The 23,160-nt window shown below is 39.9% G+C and overlaps 1 protein-coding gene across 1 annotated transcript in view; it reads right to left on the bottom strand.

Annotated features, from left to right (window-relative positions):
* The window catches only part of TRAPPC10 (trafficking protein particle complex subunit 10), a 44,600-nt gene that overhangs the window by 11,180 nt on the left and 10,260 nt on the right, over positions 1-23,160 (bottom strand). Inside the window, exons 2-14 of the mRNA XM_081003723.1 lie at positions 16,878-16,959; positions 16,172-16,307; positions 15,621-15,817; positions 12,440-12,635; positions 11,892-12,003; positions 11,403-11,650; positions 10,538-10,684; positions 9,481-9,595; positions 8,563-8,639; positions 7,749-7,840; positions 5,613-5,753; positions 4,586-4,698; positions 2,649-3,163 (exon numbers count right to left, since the gene is read on the bottom strand). Of these exons, the coding sequence (XP_080859849.1) occupies positions 2,649-3,163; positions 4,586-4,698; positions 5,613-5,753; positions 7,749-7,840; positions 8,563-8,639; positions 9,481-9,595; positions 10,538-10,684; positions 11,403-11,650; positions 11,892-12,003; positions 12,440-12,635; positions 15,621-15,817; positions 16,172-16,307; positions 16,878-16,959 (2,171 nt within the window). The remainder of the gene's footprint in view (positions 1-2,648; positions 3,164-4,585; positions 4,699-5,612; positions 5,754-7,748; positions 7,841-8,562; positions 8,640-9,480; positions 9,596-10,537; positions 10,685-11,402; positions 11,651-11,891; positions 12,004-12,439; positions 12,636-15,620; positions 15,818-16,171; positions 16,308-16,877; positions 16,960-23,160) is intronic.

The following is a 23,160-nucleotide window of genomic DNA, read 5'->3' as shown; positions in this document are numbered from 1 at the left end:
ACATTGCAATAATAAAAGTTTAGGGCTGCATAGTTGTATGAGCATGTGGCTGTTAGTATATCCAGATTTTATATGTATAGAACGGCAAGCATTTGAATAGCTTGAGGTGTGTTGTTATTAAGTTAATGTCTCCCCTATATAATTGACTGCACCACACATGGACTCTTGCATAATAAACACACAGTCTTAAAATAGCAGGCTGAAAATCAAATTGGGGTATGCGTGAGAGAAAGAAACCATGTAACTTCAAGGTTATTCAACTGTAGTTTTATTTTTCTACTGGCACCCATTTATACAAAATGGGAGGGGGTTGATTATTTAATAACTTCAAAAATATTGAACTGTGGTTTATTTAAGGATGCTGGTAAGCAGTCTGCTTTGTGGCACAAATTCATATATGTTTGGGTTTTTTTTACATCAAAGGTGACATAACTTCTAAAGCAACAATTGTTCTCAGCTATGCTGTTAAGTGATGTTTGCTTGTGGTATTTTCAGAACATCAGCCAACATTTGTGTTTACGGTTGCTGTAGAGCACTCTGTAGAAATACCACTTAAAACGTGTTCATGAACTTTGTGGTAATATAGTAATACAGAACTCATTTATTTGCAATTCCTGTCTGCAGCCAGAAGGTGGCTAGCCTGTAATTGAATGGTACTGCTATTCAAATTACTGAAAGGTGTACCACTTGACCTACGACTGCCAAAGGCTATATACATTTTGTCCCTTGGCCAAAAACTTTGGCTTGCTAGCACTGGCCTCTGATACGCGCAGTACATTTAGTCAATCTCGCTTGCAGAGAAGTTCTGAAACAGAAGAAGGGAACAACAAAGACCTGCACTTTGCGCTCCACAATGCTTGAAGAAAGGTTTCTGATACATCATGGACATTGCTTGAGGATAGCAGAGCAGAGATTTCAGCTAATTGCACTCTTTCAAAATAAAGTTGCACGAACTCACAATAAAGCTAAAGAAGCACAATGCTTAAGCATTTCAAACCAGTTGAGTCTATTATGGGAGGCATCTACCCACTTTTAATCCAACTCCAGTTGCTTTGCCATTGTTGCCTACTCTGCTTTGAGCATGAATGGCAGTGGCTTCAGGGCAACCAAGTATACTCTACTACACTGGCTGGGGAAAGCTCATGTAGGCCATACATAGCCTAGTCCTATTTTAGACAAATTGGCTAATATATAGCAAGTGACTGACAAAAAGTGAGCAATCCACTACTCTTTCCTACTAAAAAAGCATGTACCTATGAAATTCAAGACACTGCAGTAATGAAACATTTGAACAGGCCACTGATGTTATTAATTTATTAAAATATTTGCATGCCACTATGTCATTTAAAAATATGTATCAAAGCGGTTTACAGCACTGAAACAAAACCGTGTAATAAAAACCACACAAAACAGTTAAAAAGAGACATCAATTAACCATTGTTTAAGGATGTATTCATAACCGCCTGCATAGTCCTGATGGGACAGAACAATTTTCAGCAGGTCTTTCAAAGATGGCACAGAAGGTGCCTGCTGAATCTCCATCGGCAGAATATTCCACAGGACTGGGTTCATGACACTAAAGACTTGAATTCTTGTTGCAGTCTAATGAGCCTCACCAACTTGAAGAATGGCCAACATTCCTATAGGTGATCTCAGTGATGGAGCTGGGATATAAAGGTTCAGGTGATCCCTGGACCTAACTTGTTCTGGGCTTTGTAAATTATGATGACAACTTTGAACCAGGCTCAGTAGCAGATGGGCAGCCAGTGCAATGGTTTTAACAACCATGTAACATTTTCTCGACCAGAAGCTCCCATCAGAAATTGGGCTACTGCATTCTACACCAACTGGAACTTCTGAACCAGACCCAAGGCCAGTCATCACATGGTGCGCATTACAGTATCCAGCCTTGAGGTCAGCAATGCATGGACTACAGTGGTCAGGCTATCTCTGTACAGTACAGTGGTACCTTGGGTTACATACGCTTCAGGTTACAGACTCTGCTAACACAGAAATATTACTTCAGGTTAAGAACTTTGCTTCAGGATGAGAACAGAAATCGCGCGGTGGCAGCAGGAGGCCCCATTAGCTAAAGTGGTGCTTCAGGTTAAGAACAGTTTCAGGTTAAGAATAGATCTCCAGAACGAATTAAGTTCTTAACCCGAGGCACCACTGTATTGACCGTAGCTGGCAAACCGGACAAAGCTGAAGTGCAGGGTTTTTTGTGCTATTAAAAGTGTTAAAGGTACAAACTATTGTATGATCAAGAGACCGCTTATCACTTTAAACATCTTGCAAATTAATTCTCAGCAAGCTTGACTAAAACCATTTTCTGCACACTGTTTTGACAATGAGCACGGTAGATTGAATGTTAATTCCAGCTAAGCAGCTCAAAGTTTTTAAACTTTAGAGAAGTGACAAGAACTGAAAATAATGTGTTAAAAGATATTTGGCTCAGAGTAATCCTGATTTTCTACAGATACATGTCACAGAACCAGCTAGACATCCTGGCACAGCTAGAAGCCTTTCTTCTAAATAAGTCAAGGCCAGCCAGGCGCGAGAGGGACTAAAAGCAAGAAGTAGCAGAGTGGCAAATTTCAGGCAAGGGAGCAATACCAGGTTACCGCTTGCCTTCCGTAAGAACATACCTGGGTTCTGAAAGTTATGTTATTGACCCCTGGTTCCAGTATTAAGTTGCTACATTTTAAAACGTGGGCACCATCCTCCAGAGTTAGCCCCGTGGGTATTTCCAGAGAAGAGCTGCTCTCCTGCCTTCGCAACAGCATGTGCACATTTTTGCAGATGATGCCTGTTGTGTTCAAGGAATTATCCGAGGGGCTCCTTTCATACATCTCATACAACTCCAACATCGGCAAGCTACTTCTTGATAGAGAGAGACCTACAACCTCATTTGGAAAGCTGATAATACCATTGGAAGTCTTGTGTTTTGTGAGCCACTCAGCTGTCTTCCGGTAGCTATTTTTTTCAATGCTGAAATGGATATTAATAGCAATCTGATCCACTTTCACCGCGATGGGCATCTGATTTGCCAACGTCAGTTCAATAGAGAGCGTTCCACCCACATGGACCACCGCATTAGGAGGGTCAAAATGCAGATTCTTCAGCTGTGCAAAGGAATGCATGGACAGTATAACTTTCTGATCTGCAAACAAACATAAAATAAGATACATGTGAAACTCTATTGACCATATGAGTGTAATAAAAGCAAAGATACAATTCAGCTAATACCTAGTAACTCTTAAGGAAGAGCATGAACTCTTGGTTTGTGAATCACAGCACAACTTTAGGGGCACAGATTCATAAGCCTCAATGTATCTCCAGACTCACAGAGTGGAAACATTTCTGGAGGTTCTGCAATCATGGAATAATAGCATTGCAGACTTGGAAGGGAACCCCAAGAATCACCTAGTCCAACCCCCTGCAATGCAGGAATAATACAAGTCTTTGGGCTCATCAAAAGTACTCTTCGAATTCCAGCTGCAGTATATATATTGTGTTGTAACACACTAAGTTATACTCGGAATAAATACACTGAAATTAATAGACCTAAATTGGCCATGCCCATGAATTTCAATTGGTCTACTCTGACTATCACTAATGCTGGATACAGCCCATCACTTTTGCTTAATTGTGTCAAAAAGACCAAATTCCGCAACCTAAACACATTTGGACAATATATTCTGCATAATATGCTATCTATATGCTTTGCATAATTTATTCTAATTGGCCTAATCCTGGGGAGAGACAAATAACTATGTAGAGTACTATGTAAACCCCATCTCCGAACTACTAGAAATCTAATTCAGCCACCCTCTCAGCTTCATTTTTAACACACTTTCAAGTACATCTTCCCTACCATATGGGCTAGAAACTTGTGCAATAAAAATGAAAGCTGAGATTTTCAGGAAACTAAACTCTGCAACCTAATTCTGCAAATGTTACGAGCTCTGTATAATCACACAATACCTAAAGCCACAGCATCCTTTTAGTAAAATTCTGAAGCTATTAATTGAACAAAATAGTAGGCAGAAGAGGGCAGAAGCATGTAATAAAATGAAGGAACTAAAAAAAAATAAAAATGGAATCACCTATACAAAATTATTCCTTCAAAAAGGAGCAAGTTGAAATCTTACAAGATGATGAAACTAATCTTGCTTTAAAAGCCATTCAAAACCAAAAGCCACTGGCTCAGGTGTGGTGAATCTTTCTCAGACTGAGGGCCACATTCCCTTCAGGGCAATACTCTGGGTAGTGCCCATGGTGGGTAAAGACAGAGGCAAAAGAGCACAGAACAACAAATATAATTTGTACAATAGGCTAGTTTTATACTTTCACACACCATGCTAGCCTCCGGCAAGGCAAGGCAAGGGGCACCATCAGAGATCGAATACATATTCCAGCCAGGGAAAAACAAAACCTCAAGGAGGATCCAAGTTAGGTCTGGTGATCTGGGCAGAGTCCTGACAGCCAGATAAAGAGGCCTAAGGTTCCCCACTCTGCCCTAACTTCTTAAGAAAGATAGCCTAGCTGAAGTTTCACAATAAGTGTCTCTTGAAAGTCTTACCTTCACCTTCTGAGGGCTGTTTGGCAAAATTTAGTATTTCTTGGCAATAGTGTTTGCGTTCTTCTTCTGTTAAGTGATCATCAGCAGCTAAAAGACTGCTTGTTTGAAGATAGCTGGCACGAAGTTAAGGAAGTGTGGAGAAAGGAGTATACATACACACACAAATAATATGCCACCTTGATGCAACGACAAATACTTCATTCATGTTACAGGTTTTTTTTAAAAAAATCACATAATCTCCGTACCTAATTCTACATTTAAAAACAAACCTGCTTAGTAATTATTTAATAGTAGTAATTATATCAACGATGAAATCACATCCCCTCTGCCAACTGGAACTCAGGAGTGTTTACTTAAAACTGGGAGGCTCATAAGGATTCCTCAAACTGTGAGGGAACTGTGACCAGTTTGGCTGCCCTTTCCTGAACTCTACACTATCCTTCTTGACTTGAGGTGAAGCAACCAGAATTATTCCTAACATGGAATTTGTATTTTTAGCCACTGGTACACACTGGGTCAACACTTTCACCAAGCTACCAACCACGATCCCAAGTTCTCTTCCCTGGAGAGTCACTGCCAGTTCTGATCCTATTTTCATATATGTGACATTAGCGGTGTAATTTAACATAGCGCTAAGTGGGTTATGTGGAAGCAGAACAAAGATTGCTCACGCAATAGGATTTCCTCCCCTCTAAACCTTATGGAAGTTCACCTAACTCTCCAGAGCAGATTTAGGGAGTGGAGGGAGAGAAGACCGGCTGCGTCAGTGGACCACTTCCAAGGTAGTTACTATCAAGTAGTATATAAGTATTAAGAAATAAATAATAAATAAAAGCGATGCCAGGACCTTTATGGCGGTTATGTGCAAAGCCCAGCAGCTCCAACAGCTAACCTCTGATGAAAAATTGAAACATTGATTATTGGTGCAATCCTTGGGTGACAGTGCTGTGCACCTTCTGCTGTACTACCCACCCTCCCCAACAAAGCACATAGGTACCTAAGACATACCCTTTGCTTTGAAGGATACTTTTCCACTTGTCCCAGGTGTTTCTGGCATTCTGCTAGCTGCTTCCGTGTATGCGTAATAAGCAATGCCCATCCCTCCGCAAGGTAGGTTTTCAATGCTCCTTGAAGGTAGACTTCAGCCTTTTGAGGACTCTTCTTCTTCCTTGGGAAAATGTCACAGACAGGGAGGGGGAAAGCAGTTTACAATTTTTTTTTAATGGAAACCTTTCATCCGCTACAAACATGAACTATAGATTAGGTAACTAATCACTGTACTCTTTTCAGCACCTGCTGGAAACATTCTTGCTTAGACAAGCCTACCCAGATGCTTAGAAAGCCAAGGTGACTTTAATCAATTTTAGTATTTAAACTTTTATATGTTTTAAAGTATGGCTGTGAATTTTTCTCGATTTTATTTTATCTTTTTGCAAACAGCATTGATTTTTTTTTTTACAATCAAGAGGCATGTAAATTTTATGCTGTAATAATGATAAATATATAGTAATAAAATAACTAATACCCTATTCAATATGCTTAGCATTCATTGTACATGGAATGGATTGTTAGAATACCTTGAAAGCTTTTAAGCTCATAGAGTCCTTGATAATATTAAGCTGTGTGCATATCTTGATAGAACTACAGAGCATTTACCCTTTCCTTGTCTTAGATTCCATATCACTGTACACATAAAGGAATGGTGGTTAGGGATCTAATTATTAGGATAGCTAATACAATTTTGAGCACATATTTTTGCTGCTGCAGCATAGAAAAGCTAACTGGTTAACCTAGCCATTTTTTTTTTGTTTCCAATTATTTTTCAGAACATGTGCCTAAAACGTCTCTTAATTTCTAAGTGCATTATTTATTATTTATTTTATTAAATATATTTTCAGCCTGCTCTTTATCCGAAGATCTCAGAGTGATTTATATCTCTATTAAAACCACAGTCAATAAAGCAAGCAGATAAAAGTCCATAAAATCAACATCAAACCCCAGAGATGGTTCTCATTGTAGAGAATGACTAAAATCACTGAAAGGCTCAGGCAAACAGGAAATGTTTTCACTTGGCACAAAAATGTTAACAAGGTCAGTGCCAATCACACTTTGAGGGAGAAGGCATTCCACCATCCAGGAACCACCAATGATGAGGCCGAATCACCTATTACCACATAATGCATCTTTCCTAATAGTGAGACTCTGAGATGGGCCTCCCCTCCAGATCAACGAGCCTGGGCAAGCTGGTAACAGCAGAAGCAATCCTTCACATACTTGGATCCCAAGTCATTTATGACTTTAAATTCAGCCTGGAAAAATATAGCCAGACACTGAAGATCTTTCTGGGTTGGTTTTAATGCGATTCCCCATGGCTCCCCCAGACAATACTCTGGCAGCTGCATTCTGGCACTAATTGGAGTTTCTGGATCATTTGCATAGGCAGCCCCATGTAAACTGTGTTACAGTAGTTCAGATAGTAGGTTAGCTGACCATGAATAACTGCAGTTGAGTTACCTCTATGAGGAAACAGATGTAGCTGACAAAATAGATGGAGTGGGAAAGGGCACTTCAAAACGCAGAACCCATATCTGTTTCTGTGACAGTGTTGAATCAAAGAACACTTCCAACTATATACCTGCTACTTCAAAGGGAATGCAACCCTATGCAAATCAGGGAACCTATCTAGTTCCCAGGCCAAATATCTGCCTGCCCACACAGCTTCTGTCTTCTAGATGCACTCTTACTATAGTGGCCCTCATCCAGCCTGCTGCTGCTGTTTATTGCCCACCCTTCCCCCTACAGCCTCCAGACACCAGCCCAATACCTTCCAGTCTCACCTTATTCCAGCAAGAAGTACTGCTGGATTTGTCAACAGCCTACACTGCTGACACCTTGCTTCCCTGATGTCCTCACCCAGCAGCTTCATATAGATACTGAAGAGCATGAGAGCAAAATAGAACCCTACAGGACCCCACAGCAGGCATGCCAAGTGGGACCTGTACATAGGAGTGGAATAACTGTAACAATGTATCAGACACAATCCAGGAGGACACCATGGTTAACAGCATGAAAAGCTGAGATCTCAAGGAGAATCAACAAGGATGCACTGCCACAGTCCCTCTCCCTTTCAGATTAAAAGGCAACCATTTAAAGTTTTCCTTACATATAAAATTCTGCCAGATCCTTTCCAACAAGCTTTGCTGAGCGAGATCTTCCAATGTTTTTGTACATTTCAATAGTAGCATGGGAAAGATCCTACATAAGATAAAAGAAAAGAAAAGACATGGGGCTTTAGGACAAGTTATCTTACAACAGTTCTTTGTTCCAAAACTTTATGTTTAATATATTCAGAAGCATATATCCTATCGATTGAGCACAAAGATCTTTTCCAAAGTTCCTTTGGGTTTTTTGTTTTTGTTTTTGCACTGTTGTAAGTTGTTGATTACTTATTGAAAGTTTAGAGGAAATCTGGCAAATATTTTAAAAAGCTAATTACACATACAAGAATTCCACCATTGTATTTAGATACTGACTTTATAGTCACTCAGCATCAAAATATGCAGGGCAAGAGACTATGTAAAAAGCTATATAAACAAACATTTAACCAGCCTCCAGATATTCAAATATGTTGTGCTCGTTATCTTCATCAGCTACGTATTTTTGAAAGTCTATCCGTTTGTTCTCTATAGGTTTGGACACCTATTGAGATATCACCATTAAACTCGCCATGAGGATTCCCAAGGTGGGATAGTGGTTTTTGCCAACCTTTGGGTGCTGGCTGCCATTTTGAATCAAGACTTCGAAGATCCCTCCCAACACTGATTATGATTCTATACTATTTCTTAAACTAGTATACCCCTAGGAATAGTATTCTACTGCAAATATTGACTGAAGACTACACCCAATATATTATACACTCAATAATATTTTGTTCTCTTATTTAGAATCTACATGCAGAATATATCTGGCATACTTACTAAGTAGTGATTTTCAAAAGCTTCTACGGATGATAAGGCCTCTTTCAGTTTCTTATAAGGAGATTGTGCTGTATTGGCTTCAAAAATAAAATAGGGCAGATGTAAGACTTCCGTTCTCAAAAGGCAACTAAAATTAATACAGGAAGAGACCACACTGCACTTTGTCCTGTGCTATATTTAAAAGAACCAAGATATTAACATTAGGCGAGTCTGGGGTTTTCTACCTGTGATTCAAACTCAAATGTGGGCTTTGATTTGCTCTTATTTCAGCACATCTAGCTGATATATCAAATATTCTGTCAGTGCAAAAAAATTAGTTCAGTTGGTTAGAGCATGGTGCTGAGAACACCAAGATTGCAGGTTCAATTCCTATATGGGATAGCTGTCTATTTCTGCATTGCAGGGGGTTGGACTAGATGAGCCTCAGGGTCCCTTCCAACTCTACAATTGTATTATTATTTATGTTAACAGGAACACAGTTCTACTCTTTATTTTCAAAGGAAATGGTGATATTTTAAATTTTCACTGTACAGCAAGACTAAAAGTGTCATTTAAAAAACAAACAGCGGCTACACACAGTTATCTGAAGGGATCTATTAGCACATCAAACACATAACGAGAAACTCAAATTACCAGCATCGTTATGTTATTTGACTAGAGTTACAAACTTCCTGTCCACCACTCCAATAAGTATAGCATAAAAGAATTTCTGTGGTATTCAAAAATGGTCCAGATACATGCATTGTGGAGAAGATTAATCCCTTTTCAGTATGAAAATTTCAGTAGCCAACTGTCGCTGAACATGGATAACTTTGGCAAATACTGAAGCAAACAATAGTTGTCCATCAAAAGCATGACTGACATCAAGCGAACTTATTGGGCCTTCACATAGTTTCATAAAACATTTTCTGTAAATACCTGTTTCAGGGCGTTCAGCTCCAAGTCCCGCTAGAAGATCAACTGTTCGATTAAGATCTTCCGAGTTGGGCCCATTTTCTGACACAAGTCCACATAGGTAACCCAGGGACTTCAACTGCAGAAATATAAAGTTCTGTCACTGTACTTCATGACAAGAGAAATATGAAAACACTGGCTACATTTTTAACTCCTAAGTCACACGGAGAGTCTTGCAACACCTCACAAATTTATTTTGACAATCGTAACGCCTCAATAACTGCTAAGTTTCTGTCTTTCCAGCGAATAACATCTATATTTCCAGAAAATAAATGTGAGCAACTGATAAGAGTAGGATACCAGATGAAAGAAACCGTCTTAAACCTGACAGATTCATTTCAAATAATGTTATAAGTCACATGTATGCATCGCCACCCCAACACATCCAAAATCTTACAGGGCACCTGCAACAGAACTACCATACTGAGTTAGTCTGTTAGCTCTGCATTCTTTCCGAAACAGTAACCAACCAAATGCTTCACATTATTTGTATAATCTGCATAATCATGTAAAATCCCATTCCCCTGTTTGCAACCGCTCATATCCCAACATGGAGTTTATCACATGAAGGATCCAACTGCATCGTGTACATATAGGTCCTACACACATTGGACTGCAGACATGTACACCCCTATGCAAATACAATTTTCCAGTGTACGATGTGGAGAATAGACTGCCATGCTGAGCAGGTGGGCTAATCCCCTCACCCAATGTACACATGAAAAACTACATTTGTATGCACATGCCAGGGTCTTGCGGGGAGAGAGATTTTCAGCTAGACTGATGCAAGAAGTACAAAAGTTCATTATCTGGGAATGTAGCTAGCCAAATATATCCGGGTACAGTGTTTGGTTAAGAAGAAAAATGAGTGCACTGCCCTTACAAATATTTGTCTGATCCGTTAGAAGCAAAACTTCAGTATCATATTGGCCTATCTCCCATTAAACAAAAGTTGTACTGATTGTAACTATGAAACTTTTCCACTGACAGTTCGGCAACATGCATCACTCCCTTTGTTTACCTTTTCAGTGGCGTAACTCCATAAGCCGACTGTGTGGGAGACATTGGCATCAATCTGAGACCGATCACAGCAACCTTCTATTCTCTGCAAAACCTCCAAGCAGCTCAAGAAGACCCAACAGTCCAAAGCGCCAGGAGGAACAGAGACCTAAAGATAAGAACAACAAAGACACCATTCAGACCCAACATTTATTCTTATAAGGCAAAAAATGTATAGATTAGTACTAACACCTTTTTTTTAGGGGGGGGGGAGGGTTGCATGCAACACAAAGCCAGGTCTTGAGGACAATCTATCATCTCCTGCCATACACCACAAACTTCCACACAAACTAGCTAATCGCTTTCCAAAGGAGGCTCAAGTTCTTGCCACCCTAAAAGACCCTTAAGCTCAGAGTTGGGAAGACTTCAGGTTTGCGGGATTTACTTTGGGTTTGTCTTTTTATTAGAACCCCAAAACCCAACAAAAAGAAGTCAGGTGCAAATAGTGTCAGGAGGCAATGTAAAACTATGAGCAGACACTCGGCTGGAATCAGGAATTTATTTTTAGTAACAGAATTGAGCTCACAGTCCTTTCTCACACAAAAACTACTCCTGGTTCCCACCTCCACCAACATTTCTCATCATAATAGACTTTAAATTTAAATAATAATAATAATAAATATATTTTGGTTGTAGCTATCGTTAAACGACCAGGAGTGTGAATCCTTGCTGACATACTTCAAATCACCCAGAAATCTACCCGCAGACCCCAATCTGTCTTTTGCCCACCCCTGTTTTTGGTCACTCTATAATCCAGAGCAAAACAAGGAGCTAGGGAGGGAATTTAAGCATTAAATCACTTGACGGATTAATTTACATAAACTTACTTCAAGGAGCTTTAGCTCTTGCACACAGTTGTGGAGAAGTTCTAGCGCTCGCTGAGATACCTCCCACGGTCTCTGGAGAAAGATCAGCAATGTGCACTGGCGAGAAAAGAGGTAACTGCGCAGGTCTAACAGAGTGGCTTCCTGGTTCTGAATCAGTTCTCTTTTCTCCATGTCTATTGGCTTACGAAGAACCAGCCCATTCCAGCTTCTCACCGGTTGGCAGAAAAAAGTCAGCCAGTTTGCGCCATCTATGCAAAACACAGTGAGAGGTAACGACACCTGCCACATTGAAGCAATGTGAATTAAGCTACACACATCCGAATTAAAGTTTTCTGTTGAATACACTTTTTATTACGGGGAAATAAAAAGTTTACACAATCAAGTGGATTATTTGTAACCCTTGGATTGCTCGAATTTAATTTTGCAAAGCAAAAGTCATCAGATCTCTTCATGGAAATGCTCAATTACACTTCTGATTTAACTACTTACCACCAGCTCCAAAGTTGACAACATACTGGGAGAACAGGGCATCCAGCTCATCATATTGCACAAGGGCATCCTCAAATTGCTGCAGCATTTCAAAGACAAAGGCCAATTCTTCCTTTTAATATATAAAGAAAAATATATGTTAATAGTTAGGGTGCAACAAAATGGAAGCAACAAAACTGTAGCAACAAAAAATGTACAGTACTTGGTATCTCCCCCGTCCCCCACCCCGGCAAAAATAACCGAAGACTACTCTTAGGAAACCAAGGGCCAATTTTAAAGGAAAGTCTTCACTCTTGAAAATGTGTTAATCTTGATGGTACAAAGTGGGTACTGGTTTGCATCTTCAGATCCCTTTCCTATAAGCTCTGTGAAAGGTAGCTAAATTGACTCATGCAAGAAAAATGAAGCACTGAAACAAAAACTTTTGCTCATGATTTTAGCTCTACACAGTTTAAAGGAAACAGTTTAATGCAAACACATTGTTTTATGCAAGCAGTACAAGACCAGTTTTAAAAAGGTTTATTTTTCCATAGACTGCTTTACCATACCTGGACCATAAAATATTCACAAAAACTCCATCCTGGCTCCGTCCTCTTCTCCCTCAAAGTTCTCATGTCATCCTCAAATTTGCCAAGGTTTTTGGTAAAAGACATGAGAAGCAGGGTCCTGAGTTTTGTCAAGAAGGCATTCCAGGACTCCTGAGAGCGGGAAGAGTCCTTCAAGGGGTCAGATAGCACTACACATCTGTAAGGAGGAAAGAATCATAAAATCGTATAATCATATGAGTTGGAGGGGACCCAGAGGATCATCTAGTCCAACCCCCTGCAATACAGGAATATGCGGCTGACCCTTATGGGGGAATCGAACCTGCGACCTTGGTGTTATCAGCTGCATGTTCTAACCAACTGAGCTAGATTAATTAATCTTTTGGTCAAGAATGGACAAATCAAATGGGATACTAGACTTGCTAGGAGGTTACTTTCTTTTTAGCAAGAATAACAGGAAAAGGGTTTTATCACTTCACACCACCAGAGTCTCAAGGTGTTTTAAAATAATACAAAAAAATCAAAAAAACTAAACAAATGTAAAAGATTAAAAAGTACTCCTCCTAAAACAAAGTGGAGGGGCCAACAAGCGACAACCCCTCTGTAGGGAAGAACCACCCAGTTTCAAGGTTTCAGTATTGAAGGTTTTCACAAGCAAAAACCCAAGACAGATCACTTGTACTGAGGTGTTATAAAGTAAGGAAGTAAAAAAAGAAAAAAGAAAAGAAAAAGGACACAGAGTGCTTAGAAGAGGTTTGGTCAAAAGGAACTCTTCAGAGGTACCTAAATAATATCCGCATGCGGCATGATATGTGTGTGTGTGTACACACAACCTCTGTCCTCCTTCCAAAAATATCCCAATATTAGTAAAATAGGCCAGCCTGTTATCCAGGGTATCCAACTTTCCAGTCTGATTAAGCCAATAAGACAGCAGGCAGCGAAGGGATATCAAAAAACAGTGCTGCCTAAGGACACAACTTTAGCAATGGAGAGTGCAAATACGAGCTGCTTTGGTGCATCATTATTTCCTATCTAACTGCAGAAGTGTGAGGAGAAAGACAAGGCTGAGAAAATGGCGAGACCCAAGCAAACCTGGCCTCTATTTGCAGCTCAAAAGGGGCCCTGTTAATATTAGCAATCCTACCCTGACCTGCATAGGAGCATTAGGACAAAAATAAATTTAAACAGCACTGTATTGATATGCTCCATGGTGCAAGGATGCTCACTTGAACAACAGGACTTACCCTCCCACCTTCCCATGCACCATCCCTAAATCTGCTCTGGAGGGTTGGGAATGCGCCAGAACAGGAATCATTACATTGGCCGAATGTTCTCCTTAGCACTATATTGGATTCCACCCCCCGCTTCCCACTAAAAGGCAGAAGCCTCTTGAGTGGACATTTCTTGCTGGCCCTGCTTTCTTCCAGAGGAGGAATCACAGAATTCATTTCCAACCCCCTGCAATGCAGGAATCTCTTGCCCCATGTGGGGCTCAAACCCATGATCCTGAGATTCTTTAAGAGTCTCGTGCTCTGCCAGCTGAGCTAGACTTAAATCTTTGCCACTTTGCTCTGTTCCTGGCTGAACAAGAATGCGTATTTTCATTTGGAAAGTTTTGTGAAAGTGGTAAACTGGAAGAAAGCCAACAGACTATTTTTTGTTTCAAAATATTCTGAAATATTTTGTTTCACCAGCCTATTTTGCAACACTCACCGGTTACAAAACCATGTGGTTTCTTCCTATCAAATGATTTCTAAGAATGGACTCCATGGAACTTCAACTTTGTGACCAATGACTTACAGCCTAAGAAACTATGTGATTTGTCAGAGAGTAACAACAAGAGCTATTTCCACTGCAAGTTAAGTGTATGTTTTAAAGGTAAGGTAAAGGGACCCCTGACCATTAGTTCCAGTCATGGCCGACTCTGGGGTTGCAGCACTCATCTCGCTCTATAGGCCAAGGGAGCCGGTGTACAGCTTCCGGGTCATGTGGACAGCATGACTGTATGTTTTATCCAAGTGCTAACTGGTCTGAGTTTTAAAGACAGGGTAGAGTACAAATGTACATATATAAATATAAAAGTGAGCTGCCTCTGCCTTATTTCTACCAATTCCCCACTTCCTCTTGTCCTACATGTCAGGCCTTTCCTGAGTGCCCCCTCAGGGAGCACTGAGGCTGCAGTAGAATAATAGAAGCCATTTTGGCATATAAGCAACATAGGAGTGAATGGATGAATGAATGAAGGAAGGAAGGAAGGAAGGAAGGAACAAACAAACGAATAACAGTGCAGGGAACTTTTTTGAGCATTCTTGTGCAACTGCAGCACTGAATAATGCCTAGTATGGAATCCTCTCAACTAATGTGGTATGTCCAGGTTTCTAATAAGCCCTTGTATACATATTCACACACTATATCGTTCTACAGCATGTGTTCCAAAAGTTACAAAATAAGTACAAACTACAGGACTACTTCACATGTATTAGAATCATTCTTAAAATACGCAAGCAAATTTTAAATCAGATATGTGGAACCTGTGGAGAGCCCAACATTGCTTGATTACAACTTCAATCATCCCCAGCTACTGACTGAGGCTGACAGGAGTTGGAGCCCATGAATACCTGAAGACGTATCGGATCGCTTGTAGAACAAGGTTATCTTTTACCCTCTCATAACTTACTAGGAAAAATTACAAGGATAAATACTAGATGATATCATTTAGAAGAGACTCAGAGTAATAACAAATATTCTTTCTAAGAGCTGCCACAAAGACACAAAATTTAAGCCATGTTTAACAGTATAACAATCTTAGTTATCTAGGATCCAAATTGTTTTTGTAAGCATGCTGACAAGCACTAGAATTCTATGATGTTGGCAACATGCAAACATAATATCTGAAGCAGTCCCCCAGCATCTCTAATGGTAGGAACAGATCGAGCTCTGAAGCTTCTCTTTCCCACTACTTTTGGATATAACAAGGGTCAACCTTACATTGCTAAGTTATGTTGTGGATTCCAACTCTCACCAGCCCCAAATAGTACACCCAATGGCCAGAATGATGGGAGTGCAGTCCTGCAACATGAAGAGTGCCTAAGATGCCCCACCCTTTTCTCAGATGAAAGACCATCAAAAGTTGTCCAGCTACAAATACAATAAATTAAAATTATTAAGCTCCAGAATTACTAACCTGTCACTCTGCTTGTTACAGAAGTCATTTCTTATTTTATCTACTATAGATGTTCGGGGAAGGATGTTCGTTTTGTTTTTTTTCTTGGCATCACACTCTACCACTACAATTAACCAATCCATAGAGCTGTGAACTTTCAGAACATTCTGCCACTTGGTGATGTCATCTTTTACTGTAGCTTTGTACACTTCTGTGTCCTAAGGATATAAGAGATTAAACACAACATCAGGTTTACTGAAACATACTTGAAATGCTTTTTCCTGGAATGCCAGGGGGTGGGGAGTTCTAAAACTATCAAACTGAATGGGGGCGGGGGGGACTGTAGTATTTTCACTTGACAGATCGCTCTGCAAAGATTCTTCAACAGTTTATTTTAAATACACACTGTTAACACTAGTTTTGCTAACTAGATGAGGCATTATTCTAGTTGGCACAGAGTTCCCCTTGCCCCTGAGTTTAATAAGTTCACCCACAAACTATAAGAGAATGCAAAGCTAACTACAAATTACCTAGCTGTTAGTTCATGTTTTAAAACACACACCCGTACTTACACAGCATTCTGTCCAATATACATGGAGAAAGGGAAATGTCAGAAGAGCTTTGTTCCCTTCTTTAGGTAGTAGCTCTTCTTTAAATTGTACAAAATTAGATTCCAGATGAATCATCTTAGGAGCACGCCCATAAGATCTGAATAGTATATAGAACATAGATATTACTACACACAGATCAAAGCTGAGAAAAAGGAAGCATGTAGGGCAAATATATTGGCTATGGTAAGATGGCAATACTCAGTTCAGAAATATAGATGCAGTAGTACAATGTATTTAAAAATTGTGTAAACTTATCTTCTCTTACAAAAAGCAAATCTGAACTTACAGAAGTTTTTAATGGAAGACATTCCATTTTTTGTTTACCATGAATCTTATGAACAGTTAGAATAGGTAAATCCCTCATTTTCAAGTGATTTCTATTTACATTCTTTATTATCTTAACACATATTCTATTCTGAAACAGGAATTATGTTTGCAGCATCCACCCAAAACTTTTAGCCAGAATAGTTATACTTTTAAGACAATGAGACAGAACAAAGTAAAAGGTGTAACAATTAATTGCGAGCTACGTCACAGCTCTGAAAACTTGCAATGTCTATTCCTTCTAAGTTTCTAAACTCATTTCAAGTCTTGTCAAGAGACTGCTAGAGTGCATCACTGCACTGATTCCTTGCCCAATGCATATAATGAAGAAAAGTGGAACTACCTTCTCCATTCCATGGGCTCTCTTGGGAGTTGCTGAGAAAGTGTTGGATACAGAGAACTGAAGAGATTCTGATCACCAGCACCTGAGAAACAAAAATATAAAATTCTGATTATTGTGACTATTATCCATTTAAGTTCCAATTATTAGACATTTTTTACAATATGCCTTAGCTATTGGCAGGTGTTGAACAAGAATCTAAAGGCAACATATATACATTAGGGGTTGTATTCAACATAGTTCTAAGGTGAACGTCCCATCAATGTAAGGATTTCTCCTTGCGTAATAGAACATTATCCCCTTCTCCTCCCACTGTGCCCCCTAAAATCTGTTCTGGGGATCTCCCAACACCTCAGAGCAGATTTGGGGATGCCATTGTGGGCACGGGGAATCCCACTGTGCCAATGCTGATTCCTGCAACACCGCAACTAAGTTCACATAGAAGAAACATCTCAATATTGGATAGGTCACTTACTGGTTCTTACTAGTCAGTTACCTATATCTACAATCTATAATGTCTTTGTCCACCTGTTCCAAACACTCCATTCTATCTCTCTCTTCCACCAGGTTGTCAGGGTTTGCCTCCTCTCAGCACACCACAAAACTGAGTTTTTGTGGAGATGTTCAGGGGCTCTTTTACCCCTTAGGACTTTTTCCCTGCATAATTTTTGTACTTGTGTGTAACTCTGAATTATTCCAAGCCTGTACTTCTCTCTTGCACGTAGATGGTGTGATTTTGTCTACAAAAGCCTGAACAGAGGAAGATTCAGTATTAATATATGAAGTAAAATCATAATCAGTTGATAACTGATATTTAATTGGCTGCACTAAAGGTTTTCTAAATCCTACCATGCCTATCATTTCAGAACATGCTAGATTTTGGCACAGGAAAAAATTACTGCAGCTTTGAGCTCTAATGGCACAATTTTAATGTTTTTATTATTTAAAAAATATGGGAAAAGTAATGGTAGAAAATGACCAGCTCTGTAATTTTTCAGTAGAAACTGTCCTTCCAACTACATTTTGCAGAGTACTTAAAACTGTAATAGCTTTTAAAACTTTGATTTGGAGGAAATGGATGCTGAATAGGAAAACTGTTTCTCATACCACATCATTTATGCTCTCCTTTTCCATCAGACTATGAGTCCAATGAAAATAAAATGCATGTGCAATAATCATCTCACTATTTCTTCAAATAAGTTTCTGTCAGGAGAAGCAACGTTTAGTTTACTGTCATCTTTGCAATTATCAAGTAAGAGCCATTGCCAACATGTTAGAAATTCTCCAAATCAGTGTACTTCAGACTCTCTGCCAATAAAAGATTCACGTTATGCCAGAATAATATTCTGCTCTGGCAATCCCTTGGATTTTTAAAAGCCCAGTCCCTTGGATTTTAAAGAGACTAGTCATTGTCCTTCTGCAAACAGTCGAGAATGCTGGGGCGGTCCTGCCACCAGGCCTTTTAAATCAGCTCCTGCACAGGGTGTTTTAAATCTCTTTTAGCTCTTAATTGTTTTACTCTCTGCTACCTGGGTTTTCAGCTACATCATATTTTATTGTTTTCGTTATTAATTTTTAATTTGGCTTATTCCCCGAAGTAAACTGCCCCAAGAATTCTGTTATAAGTACGCCTATAAATAGCGAACAATAATGAAGTCAGCTATTACAATAGTGCTCCAAGACTGTAGTCTTTTCACAGGTAGGGGAGGGAAGGAGTAAAATACAGGGTTATGATGAGAAAACAAGGAAGAAAGCACGGAGTGGCTGTGTATCAGTTAAAGGGCAGATAGGATTACAAAGTTATTTTGCAAGGCTGGCAGATTAGGCTTTGGGAGCAGAGGTTCATTAATGCTAAGTAAGGATTAACATAAAAGTTGTGGTCTTCCTGTGATAGTGGGAATGTGCACAAAGAGATATCTGAGTGATCAGTGGGATGTTCTAAACAAGGAAACCACAAAGCTGGAAAAGCAGGCAGTGGCACTTAGCATTTTGTCAGAAAAGAAGTGTAGCAATGTCACCTAAGGCTGGGTTTGCAAACATCCTCTGTGTGAAACAAACCTCCAAAATTATGCATATAGAATAAGCTACATAATTTATTCTATTGGCAGAGGCCAAGAAGGAGCTATGGGCTGGAAGGTTACAACTACACAACCTGGAGAACTAACTGCACAAACAGTTTTACACTAAATCCAAATGCCGTAGCAAGATGGAAAGCTTAAGAAAGACTAAACATCAGGTTCTGCATGTTTGACAACTGCTCCTACATTTTCTACTAAAAGTCCCATGACAAAAACACAAGTCAAAGATTGACACTTTGACACCACCTCTTGTTTACTTTCGTTTTTTCCCCCAGCTAAAATAATCCCCAAGTCATCTTGTAATAAATTAATGCATCTCAAATTTTCAAAAATGCACAATTTCCATTTTGGACTTTCTCACCAGCTAGGTATTTGCAGATAATGGACAAAACTGTCAACTAAGGTTTTAAAATTATGTCCCGGCAATTTCTATGGGAGTCTTTAAAACCATCTCGTTTAAAAAACATTACTATAAAGCATTAGACATATTCCCCAAGTGCAGGGGGACTTTTCCATAGAGTAATAAACTGCTGCATGTTCCCAATATGGGTTTGGAGGTCACCATATGACACTTGAGGTCTTATGCAATCAAAGCTAGTTCCCTTTTGCTGTGAAGCAGCAAAGTGCTGGTATACAACCTATCAGTGTAACACACGTATGTGAGTGGTTCCTTACTGGAACACATTACCTCAGGCTTCTCAACATTTCCCTTAGACCCAGTTGCTATGGCCATCACCACTTACTGACAGGAGAGGATGTGAGATGCCTGATTAGTTTCTTACTCTTGCTTTGAGATGGTATCACTCCAGCAACCCTTCCCCTCCTAAACCCACGGCAAACTTTGGCAAATGCCACTTCTCTAGCTGGGCCCACCATCATTATTCCTACCACCATCAATAGAGCTCAGTTCAGTAGTAGAGGGTACTGGAAGGGGTGCATGGTATAAATAAATTCACTAGCATTCCCATCTGAATTACACTCATTGAAAGCAGTGTTCGAAATCAGTCCGATACCAGGTGCATTTTGCACCTGGCTTTCAACCACTTTAAACCAAGTGAAGATGCCTGGGCATCAGGAGGTGCATGCCTGGGGACTCTTTTCATACATTAATAACCCATCCTGTAGAATTCTATCAGTTATATTTTATCTGTACAATCAGAATGAATTTCTAAAACTCTTTTTCTGAGCAGCCTGAGCAGCAGTAGTCAGCATTAAGAAAAAAGGCAGGAATAGGCCAATATATATGTGGACTGTTCCTGGATCAAGTGACTTTTCTCCTTTAGGTTCTCAAAATTCTTAACCTAGCCCAAGGTTGCCATCTGAACTAACCCAATGTTAAACTGATAATCAATCACAGTCAGTAAATCATTTGAAGAATACGACTTTATAGAGATGTCTTGCCAAGAAATGGCAACTAGACATTCTGTTTTGGCAGCTGTAACCGTGGATTAACCATTTTGGCGCCTAGCTTATATATCCGAGTTTCTAACACTGGTATGCACAACAGGAGCAAAGAACCCTGTGGTGTAGCTGCCTGGCTATTGCAGGGCTGATATGGAGAGAGCAATACAAATCTAGGAATCAACACTCAGCTGCTGTTGCTGCTTCCCCACCTTAATTCCTTCTCCCTCCTTATTTTCAGACATCATGATATATTGCTATATTGCTATAGCTATATTGCTATATATGGGATGCGGGTGGCGCTGTGGGTAAAACCTCAGTGCCTAGGACTTGCTGATCGTATGGTCGGCGGTTCGAATCCCCGCGGCAGGGTGAGCTCCCGTCATTCGGTCCCAGCTCCTGCCCACCTAGCAGTTCGAAAGCACTCTTAAGTGCAAGTAGATAAATAGGGACCGCTTTATAGCGGGAAGGTAAACGGCGTTTCCGTGTGCTGTGCTGGTGCTGGCTCGCCAGCTGCAGCTTCGTCACGCTGGCCACGTGACCCGGAAGTGTCTGCGGACAGCGCTGGCTCCCGGCCTCTTAAGTGAGATGAGCGCACAACCTTAGAGTCGGACACGACTGGCCCGTATGGGCAGGGGTACCTTTACCTTTACCTTTATATTGCTATATAGCTGGTGATATATCATGATGTTGAAATCCTGATATTGCCAAGCCCTGGTGAGAATCAAAATGCTGGCAAGATGGTCTGATCCAGCAGGACTCTTAAAGCTGTTATGATACATCAAGTGTACTTTGCTCACGGTGCATACATTGGGAATTGGCTATAAATGTCAAGAAAACAGACATTTGCCCTACATTTTGATATGAGGACAAGACAATAACGAAACACACAAATTACTGTTCTGCAAACAGAAAAGTTTATTGCAGAAGGGAATGCAATCCAACGGATGCTCCCCATGGAGGAAAGGGAGGCAATTTTCTCCAATTCCCCCTATCAATCCCCCACATTATCTGACATACAGGGGATCCCCAAATCTCCAGAGCAGATTTTCAGGGGGCAAGGAAAAGGAGGAATCAGCAAAAAAAATCAGCTCCCTGCCTGCTTCCTCTAGCAGTAGGTTCCTGTAAGCAAATTACATTCACAGGAACTCTGGATGCGGGCCACTATGTGTTAGTCACCGGAGGAGGAGGAGAGGAAGAGAAATCAGCAGTCAAATATATTTACATTTGCAATAGAACAGAAACAAGTAATAATATATAGCAGAGTAGACAACTCCAGATGTTGCTGAACTCCACCTATTAGCCAATGGTCAGCGATAATGGAAGCTGGAGTCCAACAGCACCTGGAGGGCACCACACTGTGCTAGCCGTCTTGTTATAGTTCAACCAGCAAGCCCAGGAAGCTCTCACCCTAGCAGGGAGCACTGCAATTGCTGCCACCACCAGCAAGCCACACATGCACTTCTTTGTTGTGTCTCAGGCTCAGGTGTGTCTGGGTTTGCAAGGCCTTCAACACAGCAGGTTTGAAACAGGTACATAGATTAGAAGTTTTGTGGTGATGTGGTAGCTAGGTCATATGTTATTTGAAATTTGGTCATAATCAGGCTTGAGGATCAAGTCCCTAGCCTGTACAACCATGGCACTGAGGCATTCATTAGCTTTGTTGCCCCAGAACTCTCCAAAACATAAACATCATAATCCTTCTGAACACACCAGGCTTTAGTGACCAGATTAAATTAGTATTTGATAGCTCTATACTGATATTTTTAATGTGTACTATTTTTGTATTTGGCTCTAATGGGAATTTATTTTATTCTGCTGCTTTTTGTGTTATATGACTGATTTTACCAATGCTTTTTATGAAAACTGTGTTGCTGTTTCATCTTAATGCTCTGTTAAGAAAAATGTCAGTCTGCAGACTAGCTTTAGGTTTCTTGCACTAGTTTTATGGTAAGTTTGTGCTACTAGTGTTTTCAATGATAAGATAAGATTTTCTTAAAGTGACTGTATTATGTTTCAGGGCTGCAAGGTGCTTTAGATGCTCTTTGGCAGAGATGTGATTCATGAATGGATACATAAAACAGTACTGTCTGACCAAAATGCCTGAAACAGAACTGGCTAGAAGTCTAAAAAAGATTTAACATTACTTTTAGGTATTTTCTCTTTATTTGAAAGCATTAAAGGAGGACATACATCATCATTTTCATTCTTGCACATTTGTAAAACTGATCACTGAGCAAGTGATTGTGAAGGCAATGTTGAAACACTGCATGCAAAATATCTACATACATAGAATAATAAAAACGGCACAAACACTAGTTTACAGAAGAACAGACAGGAGCACTCCAAATGCAAAAATAAAAAATAAAAGCACTCAGTATCTATTACATTCCAAGAAATAGCTATTTTCTGTTGGTTTCAACTATTGACATTATTGGTAGCAACAGATAAAAATAGAATTTTTAGCATTCCCCTGAAGAATTTCACAGCTCAACCTAAGAAGTTTACAACAACTTGGTATTTCACCTTTTCTGAACAGTCTGCAGAAGTGCAGTACACAGAGGAGAAGAATTCCTCCAGAGTCTCTTCTTATCACCCCTCTATACTTGAGTGTTCTATATTTGGCACTTTATATGTGCAATGTGAAAATCTCAAATGGGAATTTTGGTTTATAGAGGCCGTTTCAATTTCAATGTTAAGTCTATGGTTCCTGGACCAACCTTCTCTCATATAGTAGCTTAACAGCTAATTGTTGTCGCACATCAGATTAATAAGATTAATAAGAGAAATGTATATTCTCAGTTTCT

This window comes from Podarcis pityusensis (assembly GCF_964106645.2).
Source record: "Podarcis pityusensis genome assembly, chromosome: 4".
NCBI lineage: Eukaryota > Metazoa > Chordata > Lepidosauria > Squamata > Lacertidae > Podarcis > Podarcis pityusensis.
The sequence above is the reverse complement of the archived record's forward strand: the minus strand, read 5'-3'. Positions and strand labels throughout refer to the sequence as shown.